Source organism: Rhinolophus sinicus, chromosome 1, assembly GCF_057876585.1.
Source record: "Rhinolophus sinicus isolate RSI-liver-muscle chromosome 1, RSI-T2T, whole genome shotgun sequence".
Lineage (NCBI taxonomy): Eukaryota > Metazoa > Chordata > Mammalia > Chiroptera > Rhinolophidae > Rhinolophus > Rhinolophus sinicus.
Genome location: NC_142501.1, coordinates 180,746,524 through 180,759,292, shown reverse-complemented (window position 1 = coordinate 180,759,292; position 12,769 = coordinate 180,746,524). Strand labels below are relative to the sequence as shown.

The 12,769-nt window shown below is 39.5% G+C and overlaps 1 protein-coding gene across 1 annotated transcript in view; it reads left to right on the top strand.

Moving 5' to 3' along the window:
- The window catches only part of SLC39A8 (solute carrier family 39 member 8), a 68,623-nt gene extending 63,993 nt beyond the window's left edge, over positions 1–4,630 (top strand). The window contains exons 7-9 of the mRNA XM_019738930.3: positions 165–372; positions 567–751; positions 2,939–4,630. Coding sequence (XP_019594489.3) covers positions 165–372; positions 567–751; positions 2,939–3,088 — 543 coding nt within the window. The 3' untranslated portion in view covers positions 3,089–4,630. The remainder of the gene's footprint in view (positions 1–164; positions 373–566; positions 752–2,938) is intronic.
- The last annotated feature ends 8,139 nt before the right edge of the window (positions 4,631–12,769 follow it).

Here is a 12,769-nt window from a genome sequence, read left to right as displayed (position 1 = left end):
GTTTTCTCTGTTACATATGAATGGGGTTCCTATCCAATACGAAATACTTTTTGTTGGAACCATTTGTCTCCCTCAAGACATAACATATCTCCTCCTTCTCTGTATTTTTTAGACTTTCAAGAAATGTTGGTTATTTTGTTGATTGATTTTCTGCTGTCTTACAGGATGGAAAAAAGGAGCCAAGTTCATGTACCTGTTTGAAGGGGCCCAAACTGTCAGAAATCGGGACAATTGCCTGGATGATAACACTCAGTGACGCCCTCCACAATTTCATCGATGGCCTGGCGATTGGGGCTTCCTGCACCTTGTCACTTCTCCAGGGACTGAGCACTTCAATAGCAATCCTGTGCGAGGAGTTTCCTCATGAGCTAGGTGAGGGGCTCAGCTCCTATTGAAAAGTTGGTTACTTCTTGGTTTCAATGGAGTGAGACATTTCAGGTGACACACTCTTAAAAATCCTGCCGATGCATCAAAATGAAGAAGCCCTTGTTGGACATTGATGATTATCTTTTATCTCATCCCCACGTTGAAAAAACTCTTCATTTGATATTTTCTTCTTCCTCTAGGGGACTTTGTGATCCTACTCAATGCAGGAATGAGCACTCGACAAGCCTTGTTATTCAATTTCCTGTCTGCATGTTCCTGCTATGTTGGGCTAGCTTTTGGCATTTTGGTGGGCAACAATTTTGCTCCAAATATTATATTTGCACTTGCTGGAGGCATGTTCCTCTATATTTCTCTGGCAGATATGGTAAGAAATTTTAAATTTTATCTTATTTTAGATTAAAATTTAGAAATAAACATCTGGGTTATGATTTGACTAAAAGCAAAAGGAAGTCGTTTCTGTTGTAATTTAAGACATTCCAGGTTTAACAGATAACTCTTTTTGAGTAGTAGTTTGTGCTAATAGTAATTTGAAAGGGAGTCTCATTGATTCTTTAATCTATGATCTTATTGGCAGTAGAGGAGATAATTTAGTTTTGCTGTACTAGAGATATTTTTCCAAGACTTTTGCCTTGTGGTGGATAAATCTTGTATTCTACTATAGAATGTTCCTTAGGACATTTTCCTTTTCTTTTGTGAGGATGTCACGTCGGAAGAGGAATAATTTGCTAGAGTAAACAACATTTTGTTATTTCAAAGTTCTAAACAGTGGGAGTTTTTTGTTTTGGTTAAACTAAAACTAGCAAATTAAAATTGAACAATATTTATTTGTATCAGTATATATTTGTATCTATGTTTATGTCCATGCTGTGTGTGTGTGTAAACGAGAGGATGTCAGTGGTCCTGTGCATTTTCTAACGAATCATGGACATCTTTTTAGAAAGAGAAGGTGTGCTACGTGTATGCAAATCAAGGAATATTTCCTTTGCGTTTGGAACTGAATATGTGTTACAGACATAAATTAATAATTTAATCTCCTTCACCAGCATTCTTAATTCCACATGATAACTCTCTAGCTCTATTCGTTGTTCTGTGCAGACCCTTATACGAGCAAGGATTTCATCTCTTAGAACCATCATTGCATTTATATTTTTCTTCACAGAATTAATGTCTCATACTCTCTTTATGCTAAGTCACCACTTCTCCTTTCTCTGACATAAGAACAGAATCTATTAGCATGTTCAGTTTACAGAAATAATACTAATAAATGATGCTGTACATACTTATAGCAGTTTAGCTCTTTTCAGAATGGTTTCACAACTTTCACCCATTTATTCTCATAGCAATTTTCTTAAGTTAGGTATGTGATTTACTGTGGATTCTGGAGACCTCTTGGATGCTGGTACAGTGCACCACTGCATACATAGCAAGCATTCTGGCATATGTTTTTTAAAGGGGCATTTACAGATCTCCTCACGGAGCCTTTTCAGTAGAAGTCACCTGCTGAGAGAGGGTAGATTTTAAGTACAAAACTTGGGGTTTTAATTGCTTTCACTGTAATGAGATTGTTATAGTCTTCAATCCTAAAACAGTGCATAATTTATTTAAAAACCTTATAATGTTGTGAAGGGGTAGAGCAAGCAAAAGGAAACAAATGGAAGAGAACATGAATTAAATGTATAGTGATTTCTAAAAGAAATGATTTATTCAGCTACTATGGGTTAATATTTCTGCACCAGGCCTGGAAATTGGTAATACACTGGGGACACTGCAATGAGCAAAAGAGGCACAGTCCCCACATTCCTGGGGCTTTCCACCTGCACAGAGGGGAACCTGAAATTCAACAAACAAAAGCACACACATAACTAAGTAATTACAAATAGAAAAAAAAAATCTGTGAAATACAAGGAAAAGCAATATATATGATGAGAGGTGATGAAAGGGGAATCTAATGTTAAAGTTAGAAGGGGCTAAAGGAAGCCTTTTAAGAAAAGGATGCTTTAAGCAGAAACCTGAAGGATTTAACTCATTGCAAAATTGGAAGCAGAAAAATTCAGATAGAAGTTTTGGTGGGTGTGAAGATTTGAGGAACAAAAGAGGCTGGATGCATTTGAGGTCCTGAAAGAATGGTGTGGATGAAGCAGAAGGGGTGGGGCGGGGGGGCGTGCATAAAATGAGGTAAATCCCTTCTCACTGATTAACTCACTTGGGGAATACTATTTTAGCCCTTTTATTATTGTTGATGTCGAATAGGACTAGATATTCCTACCGTGTTTCCCCGAAAATAAGACCGGCTCTTACATTAATTAAGTTTTGCTCCAAAAGACGCATTAGGGCTTACGTTCAGGGGATGTCCTCCTGAAAAATCATGCTATGGCTTATTTTCCGGGTAGGTCTTATTTTGGGGGAACACGATATTATGCTAGCTCTACTAAAGCATTTAAACATCTGAAATAAGTGACCACTCCCCCATCCCCACAGAAATCTACAAATGGCTATTTTATGTTTTCCCACAAGATGGCAACAGTTATCTAACAATACATCTTCTTTCCAGTTTCCAGAGATGAACGATATGCTGAGAGAAAAGGTAACTGGAAGAAAAACCGATTTCACCTTCTTCATGATTCAGAATGCTGGAATGTTAACTGGATTCACAGCCATTCTGCTCATTACTTTGTATGCAGGAGAAATTGAATTGGAGTAATAGGAAATGAAAGCTGGTGTTGTTAATGAAGACATTTAATAAATAAAAACATCTCCAAAAGGATTTAAAGCTAATCCTGTTTAGTTCAAAGATCATTTTGTTTTCAACTGTAGGTCAAGAAAACTGATTATTACTTTCAGATCTGTGAAAGAAGCCATTGTTTGTTGTTAATAATGCTTCATAATGTTTCAGTTCTAGTCTGAAAAGCCTCCTATACAAGAACTTCAGTAAATACCCACTTTTTCATGTTTCATGCATATTAGAAAATCATCGCAAGGGAAGAAACATGCATTCTATAGTCATTTAGGCACCAAGAATGAGAAAAATACAAGCTAGGTTATATGAGTTTCTAAATCTCTATGGTAGGATCAAAAGTTCAAGTAGTTTCAGAGTGGTTTTCTTTCAATTAATTTGTTCTAGTGCTTTCATGAGCAAGTCCATCAAAATGCTGAAGAGAATCAAAAGGTATATACCACAGATATAAATGATTCTAAGGCCTTAATGAACTCAAGAAAGAAAGATTGCTCACAGCTTTTGCTGTTTCATATTTCAGTTAGGCTCTTATAGGATTGCTTTGAAAACCATCCAATATGAATTATGAAATCAATAAAGTTTTGCTAGCTCTACTAAGTTTAGACTTTGTCTCATACTCTATCTCTAAGTGTAAACTCTACCTGATTCCATAAAAAGTCAGAATTGCTTTGTATGACTTATGTTGTGGTTGTAGAAGACAAATGGCAGAACAGTATGTAAAGCTGTTGACAACTCATTTTCTGTGTACAATGTATTTGCTTTGTGAAGGTAAAGAATATGTTGGTTTGTAGAAAGGAATTGAATATAATTTTAAGCAATGTTTTTAAAAGATGAACACAATTTTTTTAGCAAAGGATATTTTAAATAAAGGCAAAACAACAGCTGGACTGCTGTATGTCAAGGACTGATTAACTGGAAAATATGCATTCCTTATCGGATTGAGAGTCATTCAGAAAAGACTTCTTTTGTGCTAGGTCTACATTTTTTCCTATATGGTATACTTTGGAAAAAATTTCTTCACATCATGGTTGTTTTTCTACCTTTTATAAAATATAGAGCCTGTTTACTCATTTATCAGATATGGAATGTTGGTCTAAAATTGAACCCACTAACCCCAATTCACACTCCCAAGTCTCTTTAGGAAAGATGATTTGAAAATGATTTATAAAAGCCAATAATGATCTCAGGAATTACATTTTTCCCACAGACCATAAAATGGTGTCACATAGCAGTAATACAAATTTGATGAATATTTAACATCTATGTGAATGTACATTTCACTTTGTGACTGACAATTAAAAAGTTATTGTTTGACCAGAGTATACACCCCTGAAACCATGTATTGTGTCACTCATTCATTGTAATTTGTTTAGTAAGTTCCATGTACCTGGTATTATGGGGGAGAAAGATAAATAGGAAATTGGTGATGTGTTTATTTCAAAGATATTAAGGAAATAAATACTGTAACGCTTAATCGTTGTTCATTAAAATCAGTAAGCATAGAATCTATTTTTTATCATGCCATCTGTTTATGTTCTATTTGAAGAAATAATCTTTACCCTTTTAAAGCACAGATTGTATGTCTGGGTTAAGAAACTATTTACAACATGATATTACAACAAATTCTCATTTGGTGGAGATCGTTGTATACTTGGATTGTCTGAGCACTTCATGTTACTCTCTCCATGTGCTGATCTTTTGGCCGTTTTCTTCAACTAGGAGAAAAGAGGCAATAGAGCATGAAGACCCAAAAACAAAAAGAAAATTGCTACTTATTGGAGACTGTGGTGGCAGGTAGAAGGTAGGAAATGGAAAGCCATGATTAAATTTAAATCAGCCTAGGTAACTACTGGAAAAATCATAAACCAACCAGTTAACATATCTTATACTGAGGCATTTATTATACCAGTTAAACATACTATAATATTTAGATTTTAAAGATGCTATGACAAACCAAAAATGATTTAAATGTGTTATATATTGGGTTATATACTTTTATTTATTTATTTTTTTTACGCTTTATTTATTTTGACATTCAATATTATTTTATATTTCTGGTGTACAGCCATAGTGGTTAGACATTTACATAATTTAAGAAGTGATCCCCCTGACTAGTCTAGTACCCATCTGGCACTACACATAGTTGTTACCATAGTATTGACTATATTCCCTATGTTTTACTTTTTATCTCCATGACTACTTTGTAAATAACCAATTTTTACTTCTTAATCCCTTCCCTTTTTTCCCTCACCCCCAACCTCCCTTCTACCTGGCAACCATCAAAATGTTGTCTGTATCTATGAGTTTGTTTCTGTTTTGTTTGTTTATTTTGTTTTTTAGATTCCACATCTAAGCAACATCACATTGTATCTGTCTTTCTCTGTCTGACATACTCCATTCAGCACAGTACCCTCGAAGTCCATCCGTGCCGCAGATGGCAAGAACCTCCTCCCATCCATGGCCGAGCAACATTCCATTGTATATCTCTACCACCTCCTTTTTATCCATTCATCCATCAACGGACACCAGGCTGCCTCCACATCTTGGCCATTGTAAACAATGCTGCAGTGAACATATGGATGCACATGCCCATCGAAGTAGCATTTTGGGTTTATTCAGATAAATATCCAGAAGTGGGATTGCTGGGTCCTTCTTTGTCTCTTGTTATAGCCTTTGTTTTAAAGTCTATTTTGTCTGGTATAAGAATTGCTACCTCAGCATTTTTGTTTGTTTCCATGTATATTTAAAGGCTGATTGGTTGTGAGGACTGGTTGTTACTACAGTGGAGGAGCTGTGGTGCAAAGGTTGAGTTTTCAGAGCAGGGTTCGATTTAGTGGGGTTCTGGTGCCTGCCCTGTCTGCCATGTCATCTTTGGAACCGGCTGGGTGATGTTCAGGCTTGGTTCAAAGTCTGCCACTGGGTGTGCCAGCCCCAGGGCCTCCTGAGAGGGGCCCCACTGCAGGCCTAAGCCCTGCCTGGGGCCACTTGATATGAGCCACAAAGCAGTCCGCAGATGGCTCCCACCTGCACCGGACTTGGAGGTGTCTCAAGAGGCCAATCTACGAACAAAAGCCAGCTGTCGCTAGTGCCAGGCTTAGGGCTGCTCAGCCAGAAGTGTGGGACATGCTGAAACCAGATGCTGCTTGTTTGGGTTTTGTGAACCTTTGAGAGATTTTAGGAGAGTCCGAATGTTGAGCTAAGGCAGGCCTTTCATATGGAAAAGCCTCTGGAAGCTGCTCGGGTGTGCTTGAATGTTGGGTGGGGCGTGGTCTCAGGGAATCACGAGGGTGGGGCAGATGAAAGGTGATTGGTAGCCAGTTTGATGGAGACTCATATGATGTCTGCCTACGTCTGCACCCAGGGCTCAACAAAGAAACAGTGGCTTCCACCGGCTCCTCCCTCTGGGAGAAAGCTACCCCTCACTCTGAAGTTAGATAATTCAGTTTCTCCCTGTATGTCTCTGGTGCCTTTTGAGCTGCTGCCCCCACGCTGGAGTTCAGAACAGGTGAGTCCATCAGTGAGTAAGTCTGTGTGTAGGCTCTTTAAGAGTAACACCTAGGACTGCAGCAGCCCTCCTGCTCACTCATCCACTTTCTGCTGGTTTTCATAATCAGAAGTCATGGGGACTTCTCTCTCCAGCACTGGAACTCTGGGCTGGGGAGCCTGGTTGGGGCTGGGACCCCTTGCTCCTTTGTGGGGGAACCTCTGCAGCCAAGATAACTCTCTCGATTTTGAATGGTCACACATGGGTGTGGAACAGCCTCTTCTGTGTCCTACCCCTTCTACCAGTCTCAAGATGCCTTCTTCTGTATGTTCTTAGTTCTCATTTATGGTTGTTCTGTAGGTTAGTTGTAATTGATGTGGTCCTGATAGGAGGTGAGCACAGCATTTACTTACTCCACTATCTTGACTGGAAATCTCTGGGTTATATACTTTTACTTTTGCATTACTAAACCTTTAAAAATTCATACTTATAGCTGGGATTTTTTGAATATTATATTAGATCCAGTCTTAGTTCGTTCAGGCTGCTGTAACAATATCCCACAGAATGGGTGGCTTATAAACAACAGAAATTTATTTCTCACAGTTCTGGAAGGTGGAAGTCCAAGATCAGGGCACCAGCAGATTCAGTTTCAGGTAAGAACCCACTTCTTGGTTCATGGACAGTGTCCTCACGTGGTGGAAGGGGGTAAGGGAGCTCTGTGGGCTTGCTTTTATAAAGAACTCTAATTCCATTCATCAAGCCTTCACTCTAATGACCTAAGCACCTCCCAAAGCCTTCACCTTTGAATACCATCATCTTTAGGTGTTAGGATATCAACATATGGATTGAGGGAGACAAACATTCAGACCACAGAAGACCCCTATTATCACCAAAGAATTCGAGGCTCACACCAGGTTCTTTTTTTCCTGTTCACAGGTCTGCTGACTGGAGTTCAGCTGATCTAGCCTGGGTTCTGCTGGGTGGCTCAGCTTCAGGCTGGGGGTCTTCTAGCTTGGGCCACTGTAGTAGGAGGTGCTGCAAAATCACGTGGCAAAGGGCATAGATGTGCAATTCTAATTCAGGAGTAGATTGAGGAAGTACAAAAGGGTTCCATTTACCTTAAGTAGGCTCTATAAACTATCTAGTATTTCATTTTACCTGGTATAAAATATCTAATATAAATAACAACTCATCAGAAGCTTCCAGAATCACTTCCTTATTGTAACTCTATCCTGATTCCTTTTAATGAGAATATTATTTTCTTTACCAGTGTAAGTTATGTGTGGATGTATGGCTATAACTCTGGTTCATTGCTCATTAAGTCAGGATAGTATGTGTTTGTTCAGCTTGTAAGTTTCACCCCCCCCCACTCCCCCGCCCCACCACGTTCCTTTCTACAGCAGTTGCTTAGCATAGTCAACATGACAGTCCACTTGTGGACTGTCCCTGAATAGCATTTTAGAATGTTGCTTAGTAAAGCCTACTAAACTGGATATTTCCAACCTACCACATGTAAAGGGGTTTCTTTAAGTAGGAGCTTAAATTAAAAAAAAAAGAATTAATTGTAAAGAACCACAAGAGCACTATGAGTTTATCAGATAATTAGCATAGATGTTTTTAACAGAGCTAATTACTGGTGGCCTGCACCAAGGGAATGTTAACTGCCAGTCTCTCCTTGATGCTCTGATTGGCATTGTCTTCCATTGGGTTCCACTTTGGTTTTTATCAATACGGTACCATGATTTCCAAACTCTTTGTTTATTTAGGGCCTATTAGAGTAAAAGAGGTTCTTAACCCTATAATCAATAAATTCCCTAACATTGACGTCGATACAGCTACTGTTTCACTGACACTTTGTTTTCCCCCAGCTGTAGGTGGCAACACCTGTGTTGGATTGAATTTGCCTTAGTTTCCTTTCTATGCCAAGTTTGCACAAAGCATTCTTTCATGGCCATTTAACTTCTTATTTTAGAGGTTTCCAACTGCTATATGTCTCATAACCAGTGACTCTATTAGTAAAATTTCAGGTAAGCTAAGGCAGATAAACCCAAAATTCCAAATACCTATTCCATTAATTCTAAGACAGGCATTTCCCCTATTTTTTAACATTCCCAAACGACATAGTGCAATAATTGGCAGCCAGGTGACAAAGAAGTGGGGCAGAAGCAGTGCATGGCAGTTTCATGGTCATTGGGAACCCAGGCTTCTTTGATCTATCGTCTATGCCTTCTGACTTCAACATTACCTCATGTTCTAAGATGTTTGCTAGGGAGATCCAGCCTTATAGTCCAAATTCCACATAGCAGGAAGGAGGAATGGGTAGGAAAACAAAAAATTCACACCGAGCTCTTCATCCCCCTTAGAAGGATCTTTTTCAGAAGTAATACACAACAATCTCCACTTACATTCACTGACCAAGATTAGTCACATGGCCATACCATCTTGCAAGAGGAGCTGGGAAATGTTGCTTTTATCGGGATACACTGTATCAATAAAATCAGGGTTCTGTTACTAAGAAGCAGGAAAGAATGATAAACTGGTGACCATCTGATGTACAGACAGGTTTGTGTCTGGTTTACGTGGGGGGAAGTATTCTACATGGGTCTGATGCAGCTACTTCAGGGAACTGCTTTTTCTTTTTTTTTTTTAAAGAGATTCTCATGACTTTTTTCAGATTAATTCCTTGTCGCATTGACCATTTTAATTATACTGGCCCACATGACCAGTCTTACCTTCCCAACAGTATTGTTCATACACATTTATATTTATCTTTCTAGTTTCTCTGTCTCAGCCTGTTGGAAATACTATTCATTTATAGACATCCTGTGTTTTTCGTAGGTTGCTCTAAATTTCAAGGAAACCACACACATGTACACACACAAATCTAAAACAAAAACTGCCTCCTTTTCTATGGTCTTTGATCTTTCTTTTTAAAATTCTTCTAAATACCAACCTCATATCTAGAACTATGAAACTAAGTGCTATCAGCAGAAATTGGCAAAAATAAATTTTAAAAATCATTTATTTCTTTTTGCCCTCTCTCGTGATATAGGTCATTACAGCTCTTTAGCATTAGCAAAGTTGGATCAGAAGTGTTTTTGTTACCTGGCTTTTGTAGATAATTGAAATGACAACTACTGGTGACATCAAATCCTAGCATCACTTAGTTTGGGTGTATACAGCAAGATTGCCGAAGAATGATTTTAATGGGTAGGGCTTGGATGTTTTAAATTTATATCATAGTCTATTTCAATGACTATGTTCTGCAACTGTATAGACCAATCTGTGTTAAAATCCCAGTAAGGCAACATGTGGATAATTTATAGCCATATTTGTGGTCACCAAAGGAATGTTTGATCAAGGGTCATAGGAAAGAAAAATAAAGATATAAAATTATGAATTACAGGGGAAATTCTCTGAGGTTGAATTCAAATAAAAAATGCTTTCTTCCCTCAAAAAACTGAGGAAGTTTATAAAACCTGTCTCATTCTGGATTTCATGGTAAGCTCCAGCAATGGGCCCTCCAAAGTGCCCAGTAAGGGCCGACCGCACTTAGCATGGATACAGTGGACTGGGATCTGACTCTTTCAGGAAACAGCCTGAGAGATTGCTGGCAAGTGGCTTTGGAAGTCAAGTGAGGAGAGTTGCTGCTGCTTTCAATTTGGCCTTCAGTCCTACAGTTTGTTGGGACAAAGGATCCATGAATATTCCCTTTCCCTTGGCCTAGTGTGAGCCACATAATGGGTCTGAGATCTGGTCTGGAACAATTTCAAAATCAGGTGTAAGAGGGGTACCATCTTGAGGACAGACAAGGTCAGTACTGAGTGGGCTTATGAAAAACCAAGGACCGAGTCAGATGGGACAAGTAGCGAACTAGAATACATCATTGGAGAGGAGCCCCTCTGAAGAATCCTAAAAATGTCAATAAGAGAAAGGGTTAGTTTTTTTTATTTTTATTAATTTATTTTCCTTTTTTATAATTAAAGTTTATTGGGGTGACAATTGTTAGTTTTATATTGTCCAATTACAGTTGACATACAATATTATATTAGTTTCAGGTGTAAAACATAGTGATAGACATATATGTTATAAAAAGAAGGGTTAGTTTTAAGTACCTATCAATCCATATAGCATGAAGCCACATTTTGACTGTACCCATCAGGTAAGAACATTTCTCTGCCTCCTTTTCGTTCTTCCATCCACTGTTAGCAAAGAGGAGGAGTAAGAGAGATGAAGGAGCAGGATTCCTTCCCGGAATAAAGATTGAAGTACTGATTGGATACTTTCAATAACTGACCTGAGACTGTTTGTGTCTTAAAGTGGGTGTAGGACTGACTTCCTGTTCCCTAAGAGTGTCAGAACAGTTATTGTGTCAGCCCAAGTTTCATCCAGGGTGGAAGGGCTACCCAATCTCCGTGCCCCAAGCAGGTGAGGAAGTAAACAAAACTTGTTTTGGGTTCACTCTGTGAGAATTGCACGTCAATATGCTGATTCCATATGCACTTTAAAAATCAGTACTCACAACAACCGTGTGAAATGGGTTCTAGTTTTAATACCAGGCTAGGCTGGCGCTGAGAGTTTGCAGAATGGCCACGTGCTCTAGTTATGTGGTTGAGGCAGAGCGTGACCTAAGAGCTACCCCCTGCATTGCTGACCCCATGCAGGAGCTGCAAAAAGCAGGAGAGTCCCTTCCTCCTGCAATGTGCCCCAGAGCCCTCTACTGAGAACGCTCAACCAGGTGCTCATGGTACGAAAGAGATGCTTCAAAGAATTCTGTCTGTCAGGGCAGTGAATGTGTGGAAAGGAGAACCTGGAGCTGAGAGGCAATCAATCATTAGGTGGCACAGGGGGTGATCAAACTGATATGACTCTATGACGATGGGACTTTGTGCATTTGCTATGTTGGGGACATCAGCTTTGCAATTGTCCAGAGAGGTATCCACTCTCCACTCTTGTGCATGCCGGCTCTTTGTCCCAGAGAACTGATTTGTATGGCTATCAAAAGGTTTTGCCAGTGGGGAACTTCAACAGCAGATGGGAGGCAGAGAAGAGAATGAGGATAGGGTATCATTTCCTTGACTGTCTTCCCACTGGGCGCCCTTAGGCTGTCTGTTGCACAACGAAAGGCCAGCTCCTCTCCAGAAAGCCTTCTCCGGGCAGCATGTTCTATACTACCCGTGGTGAGGGGCCAGTTTGTTTTCCTTGTTTGCAATCTGTCACGGATTGGTACTTTTGTTAGTAGAAGGCAAAGGAATTACTAGAAAAATAAAGTAAAAATTAAAATAAAGACATAGATAATCCAAACCATTTTTATAATTAGATGCAAGACATACAATTATTCTGTCACAATGCTATTGAATTTTATAAATGCTTCCTCTCAGTTTCTGTACAAAGCTCACCTAATAGTTACTAGACCAGTGCATGTCCGTGGAGTCCTCTCTTTTGCTTCTGGCAATCACTGTCCCATTGGCCCAGGGGTAGGGACAGTTCTGCTTCTATTAACCCCAGGCTCACACTGTGGTTTCCCTAAGTCCCACTTGCATATTTGTAATTATAGTCATGCTGCTTAGCATGAGGGATATGTTCTGAGTAACGCCTCATTAGGTGATTTCATTGTGGTGTGAACAGAGTTCACTTACACAAACCTAGAAGGTATAGCCTACTACTGTAATTGGATGTGCTATATTTTTATAGACCTGGCAGCACCATAGGTTTGTTTATACCACCAGCATCACCATAAACACGGAGTAATTGTAGTGTCAGCTCTGACAATTGGCTTTTCTTTTTTGTAATGCAAGTGCCTGACTTCAGCTTTGCTTGCTGTGGCATCCACTTCAAAGAGGCACCCACTTCAAAGCTGGCTATCTCAGATAAACACATTGCCAGCCATGGGGTGAGATAAGGAGCCAGGCTGCCTCCCGGCACTGAGGCTCCTTTTTTGTTACAGATCTTGGTTGATTTCCGTAACTGACCTTTTGGGCTACTTGTTTTTAGCTCTTCCTGGTGTGTCTTGTGCTTTAAATTTTCACTGTTATGTTTTAAATTCACCAATAAAGAGGGACCTCGTGAACCCTAGGCTGCCATCCTCAATCACAGTAAAAGCAGAATCCCAGACCTGCGTGCACTCACTCTCTCTACCTGTGACCTTGCTGTGCGCCCTCTGG